Below are 25,561 nucleotides of genomic sequence, written 5' to 3' on the forward strand. Positions count from 1 at the left end.
TAAAAAAAACTTTCCGTGTGTTATTCTATTTATAATTCACGAGAAATGATGAAAAAAATAACCCAACGTCGTGATTTCATTCCTGATAATTAATCGTGTATTATCCACAGGAATACGCATGCGGTATTATCCAATGAAGTAAGCATTCTATATCAACCACAGGATCAAGCACGTATAATCATCGAAAGGTAAGAGCATGCGGTATTTATCGACAGAAATAAGCATGATGTATTATCGACAGATATTAGCATGCAGTATTATCCATAGAAATTAGCATGCAGTAGTATCCATAGAAATTAGCATACGGTATTATCGACAGAAATTAGCATGCAGTATTATCCATAGAAATTAGCATGCAGTAGTATCCATAGAAATTAGCATACGGTATTATCGACAGAAATTAGCATGCGGTATTATCCATAGAAATTAGCATGCTGTATTATCGACAGAAATTAGCATGCAGTATTATCCATAGAAATTAGCATGCGGTAGTATCCATAGAAATTAGCATACGGTATTATCGACAGAAATTACCATGCGGTATTATCCATAGAAATTAGCATGCTGTATTATCCATAGAAATTAGCATAAGATAGTATCCATACAAATTAGCATACGGTATTATCGACAGAAATTAGCATGCTGTATTATCCATAGAAATTAGCATAAGATATTATCCATAGAAATTAGCATACGGTATTATCCACAGATATTAGCATGCGGATATTATCGACAAAAATTAGCATGCGGTATTATCGATAGAAATTAGCATGCGGTAGTATCCATAGAAATTAGCATTCTGTATTATCGACAGAAATTAGCATGCAGTATTATCCATAGAAATTAGCATGCAGTAGTATCCATAGAAATTAGCATACGGTATTATCGACAGAAATTACCATGCGGTATTATCCATAGAAATTAGCATGCTGTATTATCCATAGAAATTAGAATAAGATAGTATCCATACAAATTAGCATACGGTATTATCGACAGAAATTAGCATGCTGTATTATCCATAGAAATTAGCATCAGATATTATCCATAGAAATTAGCATACGGTATTATCCACAGATATTAGCATGCGGATATTATCGACAAAAATTAGCATGCGGTATTATCGATAGAAATTAGCATGCGGTAGTATCCATAGAAATTAGCATGCTGTATTATCGACAGAAATTAGCATGCAGTATTATCCATAGAAATTAGCATCAGATATTATCCATAGAAATTAGCATACGGTATTATCCACAGATATTAGCATGCGGATATTATCGACAAAAATTAGCATGCGGTATTATCGATAGAAATTAGCATGCGGTAGTATCCATAGAAATTAGCATACGGTATTATCGACAGTTATTAGAACGCGGTATTATCGACAGTTATCAAAACGCGGTATTATCCACAGAGAAACGGATGCAATATTATCCAATGAAGAACAAAACATGCGATATTATCCGAAAAAAATAGAACGCGACATTATCCACAGGAATAATTACGTCAAATTACTCACAAGATGTAGAATTATCCACAGGAATAATTACGTAGATTAATCAAGATATAAACACGTCGTATTTTCTACTGGGGTAAGAATATAGAATTATCCACAGAAATACGAACGTTATATTATCCATAAGAATAAGTATATAATATTATCCAGATGAACAAGTATCTAATATTATCGAGATGAATAATTATGTAATATTATCCAGATGAATAATTATGTAATATTATCCAGAGGAATAAGTATACAATATTATCCAGTATATAATTTTATCCAGATGAATAGGTATATAATAGTATCTAAAGGAGTAAGTATCTAATATTATCTAAAGGAATAAGTATATAATATTATCCAGATGAATAAGTATATAATTTTATCCAGATGAGTAGGTATATAATATTATCTAAAGGAATAATTATATAATATTATCCATAAGAATAGGTATATAATATTATCCAGATGAATAAGTATATAATTTTATCCATAAGAATAGGTATATAATATTATCCAGATGAATAAGTATATACTTTTATCCAGATGAATAGGTATATAATATTATCTAAAGGAATAAGTATCTAATATTATCCAGATGAATAAGTATGTAATGTTATCCAGATGAATAAACATGCGATAGTATTCACTGGAATAGGCATGCGGTATCACCCGCATGAATAAACACGAAGTAATATCCACAGGAATTAAATTAGCACGCTGTACTATAATTTATAATTGCTACACCATTCGGATTCTAAATTCTACACATTTTGGATTTTTAGGAAGACAATGGAAACATGCGTCACATGTATTGTTCTTATAACCCAATATTATACCTATACAGATATCATATTATATATATTGTAAAAAAATAATGATAAAATGTCTATCTGTAAATCGAGAATGTTTGGCGTAGTTAGCGATATGTCAGTTATCACAACCTGCGATATAACGGTTTTTTGAATGGCCGTTTTTCACTCTTCCCTTGCGACAAGGGTATAGATTCTGGCATCAAATCCGGAAGTGACGTCACACAAATCTTTTTCTACTGGTGACATGTTCTCTTGGGATATAATTTAGCAGTATCTTGTTAACAGTTTGATGTAGATGGCAAAAAAAGTTGATCAGTTGAATGTCAAATGTGTTGAGAGACTGCTCAACCCTCATTTGATAGACCTTGAAACGAATTAATGTCATTTGATATCTCAACACGCTGGTACGCTATGTTCTTGATGACGTACAGAAAAAGTGACTGTGTCAAGTCCTCTATCACTGACGATTCATTACTAGAGAGTTATTTAAATTCCTCAAGTACATTTTTTCAAGGCGAGAACTTCCCCTCGTCACCAGCCAGAAGCTACACTAACAGCTTACATTCCGGTTTTTTTATCAAACAATTTAACAGTAATTTCAATATCAACCTATGTTTGATCTAGCATCGGTTTTTTCTCCGGTTCAGAAACGGAGACTGTAGGTACAATTGTTTCATCTCTCTGTGTCCTCTTGGAGTTTTCCCACTTAGAAATTCTCCGCAGTGGGAAGCAGATAAGCCCAGCGAGACTCAAAGTGACTCCGGACAGGTAGAACGTAATGTTGTAGTCGCCGGTCTCATCGGCTAATGCACCTGAAACAGAAAAAAAACCATTACCAGGAGGCTAGTCAATACAAAATATCAAAAATGCCTTTTACCAGGACGCTAATCCATTGCTATGTTAGAAGGGCTTCCTTGGCTGTGAGAGGATTTTTAATTCAAAAATTCACTGAGAAACATCGTCTGCCTTCCATCGTTTTATTCCATCTCTCTCAACTAAAAATTAAAAAAAAAAAATCATCGATATCCGGTTCATATTTTCCGGAATTAGGTACATACTAATAAAATGAAATAAAAAACATTACAAATATCAGGAATTAGAGTTATCTGCCCTTAGACAATAACACTACATTTTTTACATAATAAATACATGTAGTTTAGATATCTTACTGACCAGTACATGCATATAATAACACCATCCTAAATTATCTTGTCAAAATGCATAACCAGCAGTCTTCTCGCATTCCGAATAATGCTAGTCCTTCCTCAATTTTCTCGTGAAAAAAAGGATTACCAGGACGCTCTTGTCCATTCTTAATGTCAAAAAAGCATTATCAGAAGGTGAGTTCATCCTAAATTTTCTCATCAAAAATGCATTACCAGGGCCCAGTTGTTCAAAAGGTGATTAGGCTAATCACATTTAACAACATTTTTCAAATCCTGATATATTAATTTCTCGTAGAACTAACTTGACAAAACTTTATGAAATTCTGGAATTCTTAATTCTCTTTCAACTGGCTTAATTTAAAGATGATATACTCACAGGTTTTTCAACAAATGAATGATGAAATTTTCACTAATCAAGTGATTAAGCTAATCACCTTTTGAACAACTGGGTCCAGAACGCTAGTCCACCATACATTTTAATTTGTAGTCACTCAACTTCGAGCTTCTCCTCGGTCCACAGCATTATAGTTATTAGATATCGTGTTTATTTATGTCATTGCTATGTAAATCATCATGGTTTTCTACGGATTCTACCATACATAAGTAGTAACTGAACAACCCCAAATGGAAAGATGAAATAAAAAGCAAAGTTAAATCTCGCGACAATTATTTTGGCGTCTGAGACATGTCTGTGTGGTTATCTCCCTTTACACGTTTACGAAGTTGGGGTACTATGTATAATTCTTAGAAATCGCCTTTTTCGTTTATTGACAGGTCCGAGACATAGTGGTCAATTCCAGTGACGTATTATGTATACATGACGTAGTGCCACGATTTAGCGATCTCTCGTATTCATAATTACCTCCCTTTACCCTGTTCAGTTGTCCCGACACCCATATTCATTACCTTAGCTTAGAATTTCTATATGAAAATATTATTACAAATCGCATTTAATACAATGCTTCCTATAAAAAATCCAATTAGGAAGAGACCGGGGCCAGATATCTGTAAACAATTTAATCGTGCTGGTATGTTAACAATAACGTCAAATAACGTCAAATGATGTCGCCGACTGTAACGCCGATTTTGACTGGCAGAGGTCTAAGAGAAAACGAGTGCGTCGATGAAAGTCGATTTCCACAGGGATTTTGTAGAGTAAAGTTGGTTATAAGGGAGCAACTTCAATATTTTTTTCATCGGTTTATCAAGATTATATAAAGTTTTTCGAGTTATATCTCAATAACATGAAAATATATTCAATAAATGGCGTGCCATATTCTCGCTCACTAAAACTAATGGAACTGTTGGTATTCAAGGGAGACAACTCATTTAGTTTTAGTTACAACAATGATGTATGCCTTTCAAATACAAATACTTAATTTTCTTAACCACAAATATCGTCACAATGGTCACGTGATTATTAACTACAGATTACCTGCTATGGGCGAGCCAATAAATGAAGATAATCCTTGACACAGAGTGACCAGTCCGAATGCGTTGGTCAGTCTCTCAATCCCCATGAGTTCCACCATAATGATTGACCGCAGGGACACAAACGCCGCTGTAAGATTGTAAAAATGAATATTGATTTAGAATGATATTCACAGGGGCCGGTTAAGACATGTTTTTTGAAAAAAAAAAAAATATATAAAAAGTGTATGAGATTTGTTGTGTTCCGCAATGTATATTAAAATAAAATCTGAAATCTAAATCATACAGGTTCAGCTTACATAGAAATGTATACAGTAACACCTAATTGAAGGTCTGGTTTATACAGGTATCCAGACTACACAGGTTCAGCTTACATAGAAATGTATACAGTAACACCTAATTAAAGGTCCGGTTTATACAGGTGTGCAGACTACACAGGTTCAGCTTACATAGAAATGTATACAGTAACACCTAATTAAAGGTCTGGTTTATACAGGTATCCAGACTACACAGGTCCAGTTTATATAGAAATGTATACAGTAACACCTAATTAAAGGTCGGTTTATACAGGTAGCCAGACTACACAGGTTCAGCTTACATAGAAATGTATACAGTAACACCTAATTAAAGGTCGGTTTATACAGGTAGCCAGACTACACAGGTCCAGTTTATATAGAAATGTATACAGTAACACCTAATTAAAGGTCCGATTTATACAGGTGTCCAGACTACACAGGTCCAGTTGTTCATAGAAATGTATACAGTAACACCTAATTGAAGGTTCCGGTTTTTACAGGTATTCGGATAACACAAGTTTAATTTATATAGACACATTTATAGTGGAAATTAGTCAAATGTCTTGTTTATACAGATATCTGGATTATACAGGTTCATTTTACATAGAAATTTATACATGTTCATTCACATAGAAAAGTTATACAGCAATACATAAAGTTTAAAGGTCTGGTTTATACAGGTTTCCAGATTACACAACTTCAGTTTATGTTTATAGTAGAATTGTGTTGACCATATCGTTTAACCTAAAAATAAACAATTCACAAGACATTGAGTTTACACAAGATTTACTGTGGTCGGGTGGCACAGTGGTAACACTCGCCTTTCGCTCAGGTGGCCGAGGCTCGATTCCCCGATCGGATGTGAAATGATGTGTGAGGTCTAACCACGTGGGTTATCTCCGGGTGGTCCGGTTTCCTCCCGCACTGACCCCTCACGTGCTTCCATCCGGACCAAGAAGGTTGATTTATGTAATGTATTTTGGTAGCGTATATTGGTTCGTAATTGCTTTGAAATAAATAATGTTTGTTGTTCTACAGGAGTCACGTGTTAGTTGATGGTGCCGACATTGTGAAATGTCCTTATGTAAATACGCAAGAGATATCTCACAAACACCCTAAGTCCATTTGTCACAAGTGTATTCAAACAATGAAGCTGCGTTTGTCTTGGAAATGTATTTCAATCATTTGGCAGAATGTTTTGTTTTTGTACTACCAGCGTAGAAATGCCACCTAATCGTCATATGATCTTATTTGTTTAATAAAAACAAGTTAGATTCGTAATAAGACTTACCAATGGCCGCGCCGAACAGCACGGAATAAATACCCAGGACGGCGTATATCTTGTAGAATGGCACGAAGCACGTGATCAGCCCTCCAACCAGAAGCGCCACATTATTAATGAGGAGACAATCGGCCCATGATTGGTCAGAAACCCAGCCAACCAGAATCCTCGTTACTGTGTTAGAAATGCCGATGATCGATATCAAGAGAGCGCCTTCGCCGATTGTGAGGTTGAGATCTTGGGCAAGGGCAGGTAGAAAATTAAATGGAATGAAAAACCCTGAAATGGAGAGATAAAAACAGAGGTCTAGGTTTTAACAGCTGCGAGTTTGGATATCAATTTACTTTTTCTTTTTTTAGTTTTTGCATTCATTTAACTTTTCACTTGTTTTTTTATTTGGTTTTTTTTTGATACTCACTGTATATTTTTTTAAACAAACAAGCGCGTAAAACCCTTACTTTCAACACAAAGACGAAAAAAAAACCTTTCTATCAACATGGTTTTTAACTTAAATGTTGTTTTTTTTCATGAAAAATCAAACATTTTGGCACGTGACTTATTTCTATATCAACAAGATGGCTTACCGAACATACAAAGAAAACATGACACGCCATACACTATAAATGTAGGGCTAGCCAGTAACGAAAAGTCAAAAGTCTCCTTAAATAAAACACAAAATCTCGAACAACACGAGACTTTGTTCATGTCTGGTATATCTTCATTGCTATGAATAGTCATTTTAGCTACATAATCACAGTCACTTTTAGCTGCCGCTCGCTCAGGAATATGTTCCAGACTTCCACTGTAAAATATATCCTTCCGCACTAAAGGACTTAAATGATTCTTGTGCGCATGTTGTTGTTTTGGACTTCCGGATCCGGTGTCTAGTAATGACAAATCTTGGCTAAATGCAAGTCGTGCGGCACAGTCCATCCCGTTCTTGTCACATTTGATTTCCACAGAACGACAACGATAGATGGGATTTAGTCCCAAATCGTTTGTTTTCATATCTTTATTTCCATTTTCTTGTAAAATGAAAGGATCTTTTTCAGTTTTTATATCACATGTTGATACTTGCTCGCACTCGACACTTTTACAAATTGATTTATTTTCTTCTAGTGGACGATAAAATGATGCAAATATGGCGCCATTGAAAACGATACCGGAAATGACCCACATCGCTCCCTGCCAACCGTAAGTTTCCAATAGGAACACACACAATGGAGCAAAGACGAATCCACCGATTCCGGAACCACACACCGCTATTCCTGTAGCGAAGGCTCGCCTCTTATCGAAGTAGTAACCGACCATCACAATGGCGGGAAGGTAGATCAGACCGAACCCAGATCCTGCAATGTGATTGGTTAAAATACATGTATATTGAATTGTGATTGGTTTAATCTGAATTGAATAAACTACTTTTTAATACAATACGAGGTTTTCCATTTATTACTACAACATATGGTATTAAGATAACAAAACACGAGGGCTGATTGATAAGTTGTGAGCCTCGTATTGAAGGAGGTACAGAAGGATGTTCTTTTTAAGTCCTACTATTATCTGACTATATAGGGCATTCAAAACGAGGCCCACAACTTATTAATCAGCCCTCATGCATCTTATTAATAGCCAAACAGATTTGACACACCTTAGTGTCCGACTCAAATCTGGTCATGCGATGTTTCATGAAGCTATTCAGCCTAGCGACAGACCTACATAATATACATATTGAATCATATACCAAATAAGATTTTTAAAAATCTGTTTGTCGATTGAGGCCATACCTGAACAGTCTGAACAGTGTGTCGACAATCACAGTTTTCCCGAAATTTGGTATTTTCAATAATAACCGATAGAGTTCTATCGTGGGATACCCACGGCTGAGTGCATTACGCTAAGCCACACTTGTGGTACATTGACCACAATGTAAGTGTAGTGAAGTGTAACCAACCGTAGATATCCGAATATGATTAAGTTCCTAACCTTGATGATAGTATGTGTAATGACGAACAAGGCGATTACCTGTGCACAGACAAACGGACGGACGGACGGACGGACGGACGGACAAACTGATTCCAGTCTCCCGCAGAGAGTAAAACAAAGAAAGGATTGAAGAGGGTATGAGGGAAAGGACGACGGAAGCAAAGTAGGAGGGAAAGAATGGAATTATAGGAAAATGGGGATTGAGCGACAGAGCAGGAAAAGGATTAATAGTCAACAGACGAGAAAAACGATAAAGATAAATGATTGGATGAATAATTAGAAGAAAGGAAAATGAAAGAAACAAGTGGAGTTTTGAAAGTGTGACATTGCCTATAGGTAAAGTGTTAAATATGCACGGGCACATCTTCATCACCGCGACACGATTGACCTCAATTGTTATATAATTGTTTCGCGAGGTTTAAATTGAGTTTCATCATTTTTTGTATTGAATGATATCATACACGTGATTTTTCGTCCTTCTCACAACACTAATTATAAAATGACAATCCAAATTTATCACATTTAATGACGAACCGTGCGTAATTTGTCTCGAAAACATTCAACATGTACATCACTTTGCAAAACTTCCACACCCGTTGACCGAGGCACCACGTTCGCTGGTTGCAGCGACCTGGTAGCATCACATCACCTGCTCCACAGGCGTAGTCGTGAATTGAGACCGAACAATAATGTGTCAAATGTTTGAATGACATCGGTCACATTACAAAACTAGCAATTAATTAGACGTATTAGCGAGTTTCAATTACATTTCTTATGGCAGTAGATTACCTTGGGGCCAAATGTTATCATAAACTCGAGAGCAATTATCTTCTCGACCCTTTTCTCAATTTCGCTATTTATTACACCGTAGAATACCAAGTTTTGATTATTTTTGATGAGTAAGTGAACCACAAAGCGATGTTTACAACTGGAGGCATTCTGAGATCACATATAGCAAAACCTGTCTAATCCGACCCATAATGGTTTTTGCTTTTGTTTAACGTCTTATTAACAGCCAAGGTCGTTAAAGGACGTGCCAGGTTTTGGAGGTGGAGGAAAGCAGGAGTACCAGGAGAAAAACCACCAGCCTACAGTCAGTACCTGGCAACTGCCCCACGTAGGTTTCGAATTCGCAACCCAGAGGTGGAGGGCTAGTGATAAAGTGTCGGGACACCTTAACCACTCGGCCACCGCGTCACACATTTTGGTAAACAATTTAGTCAAGTATGCCTTACTTTATAACCCTGTCACAAAATCGTCCTTAAAGTTTAAGCCATGCTTGATTATTTTTTTTTTGAGTATTTCTTTTGGCTAAATTGAGATAGATATTAGCATTTTCAACCTGTAACCAGTTTATTTAACATGTTAAAGCGTTGCAAATCGGTGCATTTAAAATCTCGTTATTATTCAAACAGCCAAGGATCTATTATTGAAGTTTTTCTTCTGCTTATTCCGTCATCACACTAAGTTGTTAATATGGAGGGCGACAGCTGAATTGAATTCTAATAAGTTTTAGTTTTCATTAGTATGGAGTATGCCTTATCGCGTCCAGTTCAGAATTGAATTTACATATTGTTTACGAATCTGATGAATGTATTACGATACGTATATATTGATGTATAGCATTACCCACACAGAGTATTACGCACCGTTATTGGAGCCCTTTGCTGGATAGTTTGAACAGGTCTTACATTGATATCATATGTATGCATTATATATTTTATATATTTGCAAGCGTTATCAATTGTTTTAACCGTTATTCCACATTGGCAAAAGCCATATCCGGACAGACACTTATTTTTATAGAGGTGTACATTGAATTGTACTCCGTCGACCGCAATATTAAGGCTTTATTTGCTATTTCCAGTACAACCCTTCGTTTAGAATGGTAGTTATAATTATCAATGCTGTACAATTATGTGCTACAAGATATGATATATTCTTGTGACATGCAGAGCCCATGGAAGATAGGATTTAGTGACATATAGGCCACACAGTAGATAGGAATTAGTGTCAAACTGGGTCACACGGTAGATAGGATTTAGTGACATACATGGTCAAATGGTATATAGGATTTAGTGAAATACAGGGCCACACGGTAGATAGGATTTAGTGGCATACAGGGCCGCATGGTAGATAGGATTTAGTGTCATACAGGGCCACAAGGTAGATAGGATTTAGTGACATACAGGACCACACGTTAGATAGGATTTAGAGTCATACAGGGCCACACGGTAGATAGGATTTAGTGTCATACTGGGTCACACAGTAGATAGGATTTAGTGACATACAGGACCACAGGTAGATACTGTAGGATTTAGTGTCGAACGGGGGTAATGACACGGTTCGGGTTAACAAATATATAAATATATGTACAGTATCTTCCAGGACAATACGGTAGATATGATCGATAAATATTTTGAGTATATCATTACGCCATACTCATCAATAAAATAAAATGAACCGAAGTACCTCCGACGACTCCATACAGGATAATCATGACGTCAAGCGTAGGAGAGAATGTGGAGAGGAACAATCCTATACTGGATACAAACGCTCCACTGATGGCGATTTTACGACATCCAAACTTGTTGACTAGCGCTCCAGCCACTGGACCTAAGGATGAGTGAAACAAACATCCAGTTATGTACGTGTAAAATATCGCTTTAAGGCTTGTTTCTCCCATATTTCCAGTGAAAGTTCATCATTACACAATTTTGTTAAATATCACTTTTTTCAGTTTAACGTACGTGACACAGATCATATGTAGAAGCTGAATTTAAATCTAAATAATGCTAATTTGGCAGGTGATTTTGTTGTTATTTCAGCTAAAATTGAGGCAGTGTTAGGCAGACTTCAGTAAAGAAAGAATTATTTATCGAGAAAATATCCAACATTCAGTCGCCGCTTACGAAACTACTGCTCAAAATCAGTGAATACAAGTCTTACCTAAAGATAGGTACGCTCCATTCAGAACAGATCCAAGAATTTGTGTTTTTCCTTTGCTTTCACCAAAATGTCTGAGGAATTCCGGGAAGAATATTCCAAACGTGAAACAGACACCGTCTACTAGGAAGCTGACCATGAATGATGAGAACGTGATGACCCATCCCCACCCTCCGTCCGGCGGAATCGGGGGCTGAGGGGCCGGGGTCCTGTTCGTCTTCACTGTGGTTCCGTTCTCTTTAACCTTGGTCGCCATATTTGTCAAGCTTTGTCAGGATAACTGTTAAAATACAATATACGCCACATAAATATTAATGAAATCCGAACCACTTGAAAAGAGTCAATTATTCATGAAATGTATACAAAACGAATTTCAATTAAATATCTACCACCTACATATATTAAAGGGACGTCCCAAACAAGCTATGATCTCATTAATGGAATATGTGCGCTGTGAAATATTACACAAAGGTATCTATTTTTTGAATATTTATATTCTTATTGAAATAGTACACATCAATTTACCATGTAAACAAACATAGAATATCTTATTTAAGGAATTTCTACATAGAACTGCCATTTCATTTATTATTTAACTGTGATCAACAACTTATACTCAATAGCAGACGGTTTGTTTGTTTTTTGTTTTTGTTTTTGTTTTTTGTTTCTTTTTGTTCAACGTCCTATTAACAGCCAAGGTCATTTAAGGACGTGCCAGGCTTTGGAGGTGGAGGAAAGCCGGAGTACCCGGAGAAAAACCACCGGCCTACGGTCAGTACCTGGCAACTGCCCCACGTAGGTTTCGAACTCGTAACCCAGAGGTGGAGGGCTAGCGATAATGTGTCGAGACACCTTAACCACTCGGCTACCGTGACCCCATAACAGACGGAGATATATGTCTAGATATTATCATGATAGACCAAATACATGTAAATTTCATACATTATTTATTTAAGTAACTCAAAATGAATTTATTTAATTTGCTAAATTCATTATTGATATAAATGAGATAATTAATTAATCTGTTTTACCATTCATTATTGTTATCCATCTGTTAATATTCATATTCTCTGCTCTGTACTGTTAATTCACAAACGTTCATGCGACCCAGATTGCGTCAGAGCATGTTTGTTTGTTTTATAACCGAACAATTTGGAAACACTCTCTCCCAGAGTGCAATGCGGTTCCCTTATGAAGGGAATCGCAATGCACCCTGGGGAAGATTTAGTGTGAAATTTGTGTGTACATTTTAAATCTGATAAGACATAATCCTATCCGAATGATAAAACTTTAGCATCGTCGACAGGAAATTGTCATCGTGTTTTGATATAAACATCTAAAGCGTCTAACAAACTCAGACACAAGAATGGCCACCTGTCTCTAGATTATTGATATTTTGACTGAAATTGAGCTTTAATATTTTGGTCTTTTGGATATGTCTGATTCTAAGTTTCAAACAAGGGGAGATAATCTTATATAAGGATTAAGGGAGCAATTATTAACAAAAAACGTAGTGGCTGGTGGCCTGTCTAATTCAGACACAAGACACTTGTGGGTTAAAAATGGACCTGCTATTGATTCTTAGGTCCCTGTGATATACATGAATCACTCATTCTCAGGTCCCTGTGATATACAGGAATAACTCATTGTCAGGTCCCTGTGATGGACATGAATTACTCATTCTCATAACCTTGTGATAGACATGAATCACTCATTCTCAGATCCCTGTGATAGACAGGAATAACACATTCTCAGGTCCCTGTGATAGACAGTAATAACAAATTCTCAGGTCCCTGTGATAGACAGTAATAACACATTCTCAGGTCCCTGTGATAGACAGTAATTACACATTCTCAGGTCCCTGTGATAGACAGTAATAACTCATTCTCAGGTCCCTGTGATAGACAGTCATAACACATTCTCAGGTCCCTGTGATAGACAGTAATAACTCATTCTCATGTCCCTGTGATAGACAGTAATAACACATGCTCAGGTCCCTGTGATAGACAGTAATAACATATTGTCAGGTCCCTGTGATAGACAGTAATAACACATTCTCAGGTCCCTGTGATAGACAGTAATAACACATTGTAAGGTCCTGTGATAGACAGTAATAACTCATTGTCAGGTCCCTGTGATAGACAGTAATAACTCATTCTCATGTTCATGTGATAGACAGTAATAACACATTCTCAGGTCCCTGTGATAGACAGTAATAACACATTGTCAGGTCCCTGTGATAGACAGTAATAACATATTGTCAGGTCCCTGTGATAGACAGTAATAACACATTGTCAGGTCCCTGTGATAGACAGTAATAACACATTCTCAGGTCCCTGTGATAGACAGTAATAACTCATTCTCAGGTCCCTGTGATAGACAGTAATAACTCATTCTCAGGTCCCTGTGATAGACAGGAATTAATGCTAATGCGATATTATATAAACATACGCACAATGAATCATGTTTCCCGGAGGGAAATAAAACATCTTTTTGTCAATTTCAGGCATGAAATGCAAAAGGACATAATTATTTTTCAAGGTCTCAATTAAAAACTACACAAGAGGACCAACATCTGTCTGAATAAAACCCCATAAGGAAAATAACTAATTCCACAAAATGATTGAAATATAACCAGTCGTTGAATTCACTGAACCGGATTCCCCTGAAGTAAAAACGAATTTCACACTGAACTCGTAACGACATAAGTCTTCTCTCCGCAGGTAAAATAAATTAAGCTGATGGTGGGAGTTCTTTCTTAAATTTTGTTAGTTTACCCAGCGGGTTTATTATTCTTGCTGTCATATGAGACACGGGAACTTGGCACGAATCCTGAGGTCCGTGTATCATATCTGATAGTAGAGGTCAGCAATGTGTACAAGGTCTCCGTGATCTATAGACAACGTTAAACTATGACTTTCATTAATCACAGGCATTTGTAGTTTCAAATATTATTAGAATCAAAATTAGATACTAACGTGTAGTATACGTAAGTTTGGTTTGTTTTATTCTATAAGGGCATATACCTGGTATAATATTGTTTCATTAATATTCAATTTATTTCTACAAACGCCCGAGGATCAATCATAATACAAGTGTATTCATACATTGATGTGAAATTCTTCTTCAAGCATTGAGACAGACAATTCCGGATTGTTAACGTTTACTTTGTAAACATGAGCTTATCGGAGGTCAATTATTTCACACCACTAGTACTTTCAATTCACAGATTCACGGAACATACCACATGTACAAGGGTACCACGCATACAGTACTTTTCCGATCAGCTGTTTGTCACAAAATCAATTTCCTTTTGCAGCTGTTGTGACGTCATTGAGGTTCCCGACGGGGTAAATACCGCGGAGTGATCGCTCAATCCTTTCTTTGAATACATTATCGATAGAGGTGTGCGAGATGTTGAATACCATTCGTGATAATGTTTACTGAATACAGATATTTAAAACTCACAAACACAGTACAAGTTATACTGTAATGGTGTATATTTGTATGTTATCATGCGATATATTTTCCTATGAACTATGACCTATTGTGACGTCATAAAATGGAATGGAATGACAGTACATGCAGATTAGATTATGACGCCAAGATCACTTTAAGAAAGATATGGGATATCGCCTTTTCTGAATTATTTACGAAGTATTTGGATTAAGAGCTGTTTAAAGAGTTCTAATTCGATTTAATTAAAGCTTTATTTCACAACTAATTTCATAAATTTTAAAGAAAATGAAATTAATTTCCTCTGTATGCTTGGGAAACGTGACGAGGGACAAATAGGGATTCTATACAAAAATGATACACTTTCAGCAGAGACACACTGTGGGTCGCTACAATCACTCAAGTGTCGGTGGTCCTAGGTTAGACTACGACAGCAGATATGTGTATTTACTCTCAAGATAACTGGACATTGGTCTTGACCTTGACCCGGGGAAACCTCCACATGTCTAGCTGTACAACCATGTTATACAAACTTCACAGTGACTTTGACTTGGGGAAACCTCCGCCATGTCTAGCTGTACAACCATGTTATACAAACTTCACAGTGACTTTGACTTGGGGAAACATCCACCATGTCAAGCTGTACAACCATGATATACAAACTTCACAGTGACTTTGACTCAGGGAAACATCCACCATGTCAAGCTGTACACCAGTGTTATACAAAGTTCACAGTGACTTTGACTTGGGGCGGATAAGTGCAAATATTTTCTCTGAAAGCTTCATTATAACGAATGGGCTGTGTTGATTTGTTTGGATTGGGAACTGTGAAAATCACTGTTTATTGAACAATTGAAAACTTAAATTGATGACAATTGAAAGGCAATGCCCTTTAAGTAAGATGAAAATGAAATACCGGTGCACAATGATTGATTTTAAAAAGAAATTGAGACAAGATGGCGACAAAATCAAAACACAGGAAATTGAAAAAAAAAATGAAAACAGAAATTAATGGACCCCCGAGGGCGATGAGTGAAAAATAAGATTGGGAAAAGAGCAAGACAGTGAAAAAGCGATGTAGTGAAATGTGATTTTAAACTAATCAATACAAAGGATAGTGATGACATTCTAAAATCATGGGGATGGGGAACAAGCTAAAACGAAAATGGAGAAGATCATTAGATGTAATTCCAACTTTGATAATGATGAAATAGTGACATAAATTACGAACACTATATTTACAAGGTAACCATTTAAATTTATATGGGATCATATGCTCCTCAATGATAAGCGTCTTCTGCTTCAGTTAACACATCCGCTTACAAATGTAGGCCAAATAGTTCTCCAATTGAGCAACCAAGCAGTATTTAAAAGGTCATCGATTTTTATTGTCCAAATCTGAAAGTCTTTTCGGCCTCTATAACTAATACTGTTCTACCCTGCATTTAGAACTGTACCTGTTGATAAAAAAAATCATCGTAAGAGGCGACTAAATTTAGGATATCATGTGTTCTTGTCATTCTCAACTTCCTACACCATGATGTATCTCCATGGACCATTAACCACGCCTCACTTTTGACCTTCAACTTAGTGCGCCCTGACTCTTGACGGACCAAGGTTGAAATGACTCTCATAATTTACCTGTCAGGTCAAATTTCACCCAAATCCTTAACAAACACAACAAAATAATAGTACTGTCATGTTGTGAACTAGTAACCTTACATCTCGACTCCCAAGCCAGGAAGAGCTGGAGTGCAACAAGGGGTCGTGTCCGATCTGATTAATCATATTCAGGACGAGGCTGCGGTAGACTGTCAGTGGGCCTCAGACCACAATTAATTTCCCTCTATGTTATACCAATGTAAAATGAAAATAAAAATATTTCAAAATATTGTAAAAAATCTAATTTTAATATGATTATTTATAACTATTTAAGCTGAATCTACAGTGAGCTGGAAAGTACCTCATGACCTGCATTTAAGAAAGATATGTCTGTTTAAATGTTACCACCCTCTATATGTTATGGGAAAATCGGGAAAATTACAAAATATCACTACTCCGGTCTTATAATTCCTTGTGTCCCTGGACACAAACAAACATGAAGATGGTGTCAAAACAAAATTCTCTCACTAGAATAGATTTTGAACAACAAATGTATGTTAAAATTATGCACATATCTGTAACAGCTGAATCAGGAAAAATATCTAGCAACAGTCCTGAAATTTCCATATGTACTGCATTCGTGTACAACGACCCGGAAGTATAATTGTGGTCTGAGGCCAGTGATGACGTCAATTGGCAGAACCGACCAATGGCCGAGAAGAACATTTCATACGATGTAACGTGTGAAGATGTGAACATTGTATAAACATTAATTGATTTCAGATTGGCGCTGGTATAAGACAGGGGTCTGTCATAATGACTCAGTTATCAGACCGAGGTCTGAGCCCCGTTCGATTTGCACTCTTCTGATTCTAGAAGATATCTTCCGGTCACTCGATTTGAAGCTCTTCTGCTTCTGGAAGATCTTCTACTCTTCCGTCTCAAAGGTGGAAGATGTATCTTCCAAGATGGCGGCGACCATGTTTTAAGTGTGCGAGTGATGAGTTTCACTAGAGAAGGATTTATAACACATACATGTACATGCACATGTTTGTGTCATCGTGTTTGAGAAAACTTAAAAACTTGCTTATTTTTTGTTTTATTCTCCCGGTTTACTCGATTTACATATAACGGAATACGATCTTCTTAGAAGGCTTCTCTTCTTAGAAGAGTGCAAATCGAACGGGGCTCTGGTATATTGGGCAGAGAACGGAGGCCGGAGGCTAATATGCAAGATGGAGGGTGAGATAATCAGATATCTTCCTGAATTACATGTAGGTAACAGGGACTTGGCACAATTATCCAATCCACGGCACATTTATATTATGACATATGATACATACATTATCGACCGCAAGTTGGAAAAAGCCACGTCCCTTTGGATAATAATAACTAAGGCTCCGGACAGGTTGGAGAAACATCTCCTTTGACCGCAGTGGTTCATTTTTTATCCTGATTTTTGTCTTGCCTTGTTTAACCATGGTATACATATAGTCAAACCAGAATGACATGTCGCGTTGACCCTTTCGTGGAATATTCAAACTGGGTAGTTCCATGTGTGCACAGGTCTGTTAACAAAACCTTTTGATAAGGAATTCTACTGTGTTCAGCAGGGAGACTGTTTTGGACCTTTCGTTTTTTGTTTCAATTTTACATTGACAACACAGGGATTTTATCAATATAATGAATATTCTTATCAAAGTGCAACACCACAGGTCATTCTGGTCGGACTCTGCCGCTAAAATACAGACCCGTGGATTATTTAATTCATAATGCAAACATATGGCACTCTCATCTAAAATCTGGTCTGTGGTTATTACCCTATCTTTATTGCTTAATTATCATACACTTTTTTTTTTTTCTTTTATTTAATAAAACAACATATCCCCGTGCAATCTTTCAATACCCGGTCTTTTGATGTCTGATTCATACATACAGGTCATTCTGAGTCAATAACGATACAATAAGCTTTACAAACGGTGGGGATAACAAAGGGAAAAGGCACAAGGCGATGATAAAAACAAACAAAAAACAAAAAAACCGGAGCCCTGTCAAGTTCCAGCGCGTAAACTGTATTTGTTTTAAAACAATTGCGAAACATTATACCAACTTATATTTAATAAGTATAGCGAGGGGATTTGTTGCGGGGGGGGGGGGGGGGGGGGGGGGGGGGGGGGGGAGAGAGAGAAACTGGGGAAAACCCACGTGGTCAGGCAGGGTGACTTATTACCTTTTCATGTCCAATCGGGGAATCGAACCCCGGCCGCCCATGTGAAAGACAAGTGTGTCATCATTGTGCCACCCGACCATCTTGTCCCTGGACACTGAGCCAAGTAAGTAGGCTCTGCTTTGGAACAAATCCGTTTGAAAAGTTAACAAATTCAATAGTGTTAAAGTTTTTTTTTTCAAAATCACGCTGAACTTGCCCATTTTTAGATTACGATAATTTCAATTCAAAATGGGTTTTAACATCTTTACCGCTACGTCACGACGGCTTCTCCTGATGTTGATTTAAACATATTTTATTTGTAATTTACAATTTGTTACAAAGGGATTGGGCACAAGTTTTCCAACTTATATTAAGCCCTCTCCCGATACAATTTTACATTGAGAGAAAATTCACATGATGGCAGTTTTATTTACATATTTACAATCTAATTTTATAAGAAATAGAGAGAAAGAGAGACAGAAGGGGAGGGAGACAGAGAGAGTGACGGAGAGAAAGGTGAAAAGAGGGGGAGTGGGAGGGGGGAAAGAAGAGAGAGAGACAGAGAGAGATTTTATAAGATATTGATACAAATAATCTTATATATATGGGATATACATGTATATCTAAATACTACATGAAGACAAATAGTTTAACTTTTGTGGTAGACCTAAGCGGACTCGGGAAACAATCACTTCTGATGTTCGATGTCGCTGTGACAGTCTGACAGATACTCCAAACGTTGTATACTTGAAACTAAAACCTATATATATGTATACAATGCAATGTGATAATCAATCGTGTGATCTGATTTGTATGAAACATGTGCACTTCTAAACATGCATTTGTTAACATGTTACGTTAAATAAATAACTACCCCACGAGGTTTAACAGATGTTCACACAGAATATTTCTATTATTGATCGTAACTACTTTTGTAGTGCTCCAATCAACCGTGAAATTAGCATTGTTATACATCAATCTCGGCCAGTCGGGGACGAGAGCATCGGGTCTAAAATCGCTATATAAACTTTGTCAGCCAAATAATAGCTATAATGTCGAAGTGCTGATTAAATGACGTCAATAGTTGATGTTTTTTGCTCTTGTCGGATGGCTACATTACGCCTAAACACGAAATTGTCACAATAGGTTAAATTTCAAGTAAAAGAAAAAGATTTTTTTTTTTTTGTCATTTTGACCAATAATATATAATATTAGTAATAATAAGTGGTTATTTGACCGAAACCATAAGCCATCAGAACCTACCTTGTCGCTACGTGTATATAATCGCCGCCGAAGTTTACCGACAATAGCCGAGTAAATCCGAATTCCGTAATGAATATCGGTACTGAAAACTGTAAACGAATAACGGAATACGTGAAAAAGTGACATGTGTTTTAACAAACATGTAATGTTGTATCTATATAGGGAACCATGTTTGACATTTAGATAGCAATGTCCTTGTCGGAGTAGCTTGGCCCTACGCCACCCTGACGGGATACACAGGAGTACTAGCGCAGGCGCACTTCATCGGTTTCTACATCGTATGACCTTAGGTTATGAGGGCGTTAAAGACAATACGTGTAAACGATTCCTTACATTCACGTGCGCTCATTCTTGGCACGTGTTGTTTGGTATATAGATACATATGTAGATAAAGATTTATATTTTGGGTTTGTAATTAAAAATCAAACGATAACGGAATAAACGAACGTTATGTCGGGGAGTGATGTCGGGGAGTGATGTCGGGAGTGATGTCGGGGAGTGATGTCGGGGAGTGAAGTGATGTCGGGGAGTGATGACGGGGAGTGATGTCGGGGAGTGATGTCGGGGAGTGATGTCGGGAGTGATGTCGGGGAGTGATGTCGGGAGTGATGTCGGGGAGTGATGTCGGGGAGTGATGACGGATGTCGGGAGTGATGTCGGGGAGTGATGTCGGGGAGTGATGTCGGGAGTGATGTCGGGGAGTAATGTCGGGAGTGATGTCGGGGAGTGATGTCGGGGAGTGATGTCGGGGAGTGTAGATAAAGATTTATATTTTGGGTTTGTAATTAAAAATCAAACGATAACGGAATAAACGAACGTTATGTCGGGGAGTGATGTCGGGGAGTGATGTCGGGAGTGATGTCGGGAGTGATGTCGGGGAGTGATGTCGGGGAGTGATGTCGGGGAGTGATGTCGGGAGTGATGTCGGGGAGTGATGTCGGGGAGTGATGTCGGGGAGTGATGTCGGGATGTCGGGAGTGATGTCGGGGAGTGATGTCGGGGAGTGATGTCGGGATGTCGGGGAGTGATGTCGGGGAGTGATGTCGGGGAGTGATGTCGGGATGTCGGGAGTGATGTCGGGGAGTGATGACGGATGTCGGGAGTGATGTCGGGGAGTGATGTCGGGGAGTGATGACGGGGAGTGATGTCGGGGAGTGATGACGGGGAGTGATGTCGGGGAGTGATGTCGGGATGTCGGGGAGTGATGTCGGGGAGTGATGTCGGGATGTCGGGGAGTGATGTCGGGGAGTGATGACGGGGAGTGATGTCGGGGAGTGATGTCGGGAGTGATGTCGGGGAGTGATGTCGGGATGTCGGGGAGTGATGTCGGGGAGTGATGTCGGGGAGTGATGACGGATGTCGGGGAGTGATGTCGGGGAGTGATGTCGGGGAGTGATGTCGGGGAATGATGACGGGGAGTGATGTCGGGGAGTGATGTCGGGGAGTGATGTCGGGAGTGATGTCGGGGAGTGATGTCGGGGAGTGATGACGGATGTCGGGGAGTGATGTCGGGGAGTGATGTCGGGGAGTGATGTCGGGGAGTGATGTCGGGATGTCGGGGAGTGATGTCGGGAGTGATGTCGGGAGTGATGTCGGGGAGTGATGTCGGGAGTGATGTCGGGGAGTGATGTCGGGAGTGATGTCGGGATGTCGGGGAGTGATGTCGGGGAGTGATGTCGGGATGTCGGGGAGTGATGTCCCCCGGAGTGGATATTCCCCGGTGAGGATGTCCCACGGAGTGGATGTCCCCCGGAGTGGATGTCCCCCGGAGAGTGGATGTCCCCCGGAGAGTGGATGTCCCCCGGAGAGTGGATGTCCCCGGAGTGGATGTCTCAGGAGTGGATATCCCCCGGGAGTGATGTCCCCCGGAGTGGATATTCCCCGGAGTGGATATTCCCCGGGAGTGATGTCCCCCGGAGTGGATATTCCCCGGAGTGGATATTCTCCAGAGTGGATATTCCCCGGGAGTGGGAACACATTTTTGCATACATACAATAGATTATTAAATAAATAACAAGCATTTACACATCTCAAATTATGTGTATTGTCGATATAGCATTACTATTCTTTCCATCACCTCCCCCCTCCCCCCCCCCCCCCCCCCCCTCCCCCGCCAGCCCCCTCCCAACCCCAATTCCAGTAGTGTATATAGCCGTATACAGTGAATGCAATGTGATATGGTTAGTGTCCGAAATCTCATCCTTTTCTCTATCGTGCATCCATTTCACCCGTTGGGCTCGCCCTTCTGCCCGTTGATCGCCCTATAGCTACTTGGTGAAAATCTGTGCAGTCATTTACGAGACGTAGCCTTGACAACTCGTCTGTTCCAGGCCGCTTTAGATGTGAATGACCATTTATAAATGAAACGATACCCTGACCCCTGCCGGCCTTTATATCAAATCATCGTAAATTATATCTTTAAACGACAGTTGATGACAGCGAGACACAGCATCATAGCTTCCCAAAACATTCAATCAAAATTTACTACAGCTGGAATAAATAGAATCAGCTTGAGCGATGGAAAATCCAATGGTATTCTCACAAATATCAGCGTGACTTTGAAGACCAGAAAAGGATATATGGAATTTTAGTTAAAGTTATCTAGGGGCAGGACTAAAGGACTAGTCATTTTTATTCTGGTAGTTATAATAATTATAAGTGATCTAGCGATCGGACCAAAGGTTGTTTTTGTTTTGGGTTTTTTGTTGTTGTTGGGGTTTTTTTGGGGGGAGGGGGATTGTTTTTTTTCATTCTAGGTAATTATTTATAAGTTATCTAGGGACCGGACAAAAGGGTTAGTTTTTTTTTCATTCTGGGTAATGTAAGTGCTCTAGGGATCGAACCAAAGGGTCATAAAACGTGCCAAGCCCCTGTGTATAGGACACAGATATACATACATCCATACATTTAGACAATAATCGTCTGTTTTTCATATTCCAAATATATACATTAAACTTATATACGAATATTATTGTATTTAAATACATATCAGGAAGCTAACAGGAAATTCACATCTTAAACTATCACTTCAACAATACTTAATCAGCTCTATAATTATATACATGTATATATTGTATATAGAAACAAACGAAGGAACACAATTTTGACCTTGACCTAACAATATACTTAGGAGTTATAAAATATCAATATATATAAAAAAAAAATCAACAGAGATATTATTTCTATTTAGTGAAAGGAAAATTAATATACCCCGTGGGTATCTCTTGTACGGAATATCTGGTGGTCCGTATATGTTGTTCTTAGAACTCATGTACTAATAAGATGTCTACATATGCATGTTATCGGTCATGTTGGCTTGGTCCATCTAGACCGGGCACTGGCCGAATATAATTGACATCTGCCTTTGTGCTGTACTCAACATGCCTTCATATTTGCACTGCCTAATTAAAGACAGATGATATCCATCACCCGAAGTCGCTATTTACTGTTCATATACATTGTATTGTTCGGCGCCTAATAGAAAAATAGACCGGCGTTCAAAAACACCCCCTCCCTGTTCAGGATGAAAATACTGGTCTAATTGTAGGTTTCGATAATTAGCACTACGTTGCCTTTCACAATTCTATACAAAAATACGAGATCTCAAGCACAAATCACGTCTCCCGGCGGTCATTTTTAGACTCTCGGGGGATTCCCACAGCTTGTTGTAGAGTAAATAATGAGATGACGTCACAAACCCACAAAACAGCTGACTCTCTCTCTCAATATTATATATATATATATATATATATATAAATATACATGTTCGTGATGAAATACGCACATACCTTTAAGATGGAATTATCGTTAGTCCAATACGATAAATATTGTTTCTCCTGTGATTATAGCCATCCCTTTAGAACTGATAGCTCGTCGTCTGCATCACAAAACAACACAATGACTTAGGGCCAGCTCATCATGTGCGGAATATAATGGCGAAGAGTCCTTCAATATGATCTAGTTAAGACCGAGTTGGGATGCACTATACACGCTGTGACACACCACCATGGTTTTTATATTGGAAGTGTTAAAGTGTAGCTGTGGCCTGCGTAATAATTCAAATTGTCAAGGTCGCCCAGCAGTGATATCGCAAATGATTATTTGGGGCCCACGAGAGGGGGATTACTGATGAAATCTTAGTGTTTTCATCTAAACAAAGTGTGACGTCATAGTGCACATAGAAAGCGTAAACAAGGTCGATGCCGTGGTATATACTGTTAGTATGTCAATTAGGAATATATCTTCTGCTAAACAATAAATATTTGATTACATTTAGTGGCAGACAGACAGATCGACAGACAGACAGACATTCTTTATTTCCTCTTCAACAGAGATTTTGTATTTTGTACAACAACTACGGAACACAGGGGCTCAGTTTCGAGATTTTAGATAACAGATGACATCAGTTAACAACCACAACACTTTAAATACATTATTCATATATATTATGAAACCTTATTATCGATAAATAAAATGGGCATAAGGTTTCAAAAAATATACAAATATTTCTGTATAGTGTTTTTTTGTGTGTGTGTTAACTGATATCATATATGTTACTTAAATATAAAAACCGAGCCCCTGTGCCACATAATTACATCTCGCAAATCGCAAGCAGGATGCTACTATATAACGATAAGAATTTCAATAATATTTGATTTACACAATGTCGTTAACCAGGACGTCAACAGAGTGTGTGTGCTTTATCAGTTTTAAAAGCATGCTGATCGACAATCCGGCACTGAACCGCGTTGATTATAACTTTCGGAGTGAACGACCTTTGCATAGATTTCCTATAATTTCACAACATTTAAATTTAAAAAAAAAAAAAAAAAAACGTCACAGGGATCTGACACAAATTCCCAACCACTGTCCATTCACAGGGGTTTGGTATAATGATAATAATAAAACAGAGAGTCGAGATAATTATATGAACTGTATTGATCTCGGCTCTATATATATATATATTCTTTATTGCTATCATTATAATCACAGGTCAACACATATCATTAGTTTTAAAGTAAGTTTATATGGGATATTTGTGTCAAGTCCCTGTGGTGAAAGCTGACCAATCATGTAGAAGAAAACACTTTATTTGTGTTGGTCAGTCTCTGCTCACATTCGCGATTAAATTACGAAATCTCCGTTAAAAAAGGTTAAGCCACCGAATACAGCCACTGGATCAAATTAGGAATGAATAGCCACTTAATCAGCAAGGACTAGAGAGTCACCTGATCAATCAGGATCGAATAGCCACTGGATAAAAGTAGGATTCAATAGCCATTTGATCCAACAGGATTAGATAGCCACTGCATCAACCAGGATTAGATAGTCACTTGATCAACCAGGATTGGATAGTCACTTGATCAACAAAGATTGGAAGCCACTTGATTCAACCAGGATTGATAGCCACTGGATCAACCAGGATTGGATAGCCACTGGATCAACCAGGATTAGATAGTCACTGGATGAACAAGGATTGGATAGTCACTTGATCAACCAGGATTGGATAGTCACTGGATCAACCAGGATTGGAAGCCACTGGATCAACCAGGATTGGATAGCCACTTGATCAACAAAGATTGGAAGCCACTGGATCAACCAGGATTGGATA

The 25,561-nt window shown here is 38.1% G+C and overlaps 1 protein-coding gene across 1 annotated transcript; it reads right to left on the reverse strand.

Annotated features, from left to right (window-relative positions):
- On the reverse strand, positions 1-24,014 carry LOC117341445 (monocarboxylate transporter 12-like). The gene is made up of 7 exons (XM_033903293.1): positions 23,739-24,014; positions 11,424-11,700; positions 10,947-11,090; positions 7,076-7,840; positions 6,501-6,770; positions 4,918-5,043; positions 1-3,128 (listed from the first exon to the last, which is right to left on the reverse strand). The coding sequence occupies exons 2-7, from the start codon at positions 11,674-11,676 to the stop codon at positions 2,926-2,928; spliced, it is 1,761 nt and encodes a 586-aa protein (XP_033759184.1). The 5' UTR covers positions 11,677-11,700; positions 23,739-24,014; the 3' UTR covers positions 1-2,925.
- Positions 24,015-25,561: the final 1,547 nt, after the last annotated feature.

This window comes from Pecten maximus, chromosome 13 (assembly GCF_902652985.1).
Source record: "Pecten maximus chromosome 13, xPecMax1.1, whole genome shotgun sequence".
Classification (NCBI taxonomy): Eukaryota; Metazoa; Mollusca; class Bivalvia; order Pectinida; family Pectinidae; genus Pecten; species Pecten maximus.

Coding starts and splice junctions, on each gene's coding strand:
- LOC117341445 (XM_033903293.1), bottom strand. CDS start 11,676: ATGGCGACCAAGGTTAAAGAGAACGGAACCACAGTGAAGACGAACAGG. Junction 7,841..10,946: donor CCTGTATGGAGTCGTCGGAG/GTACTTCGGTTC, acceptor ATCACATTGCAG/GATCTGGGTTCGGTCTGATC. Junction 5,044..6,500: donor GCTGTTCGGCGCGGCCATTG/GTAAGTCTTATT, acceptor ACAATCTTACAG/CGGCGTTTGTGTCCCTGCGG.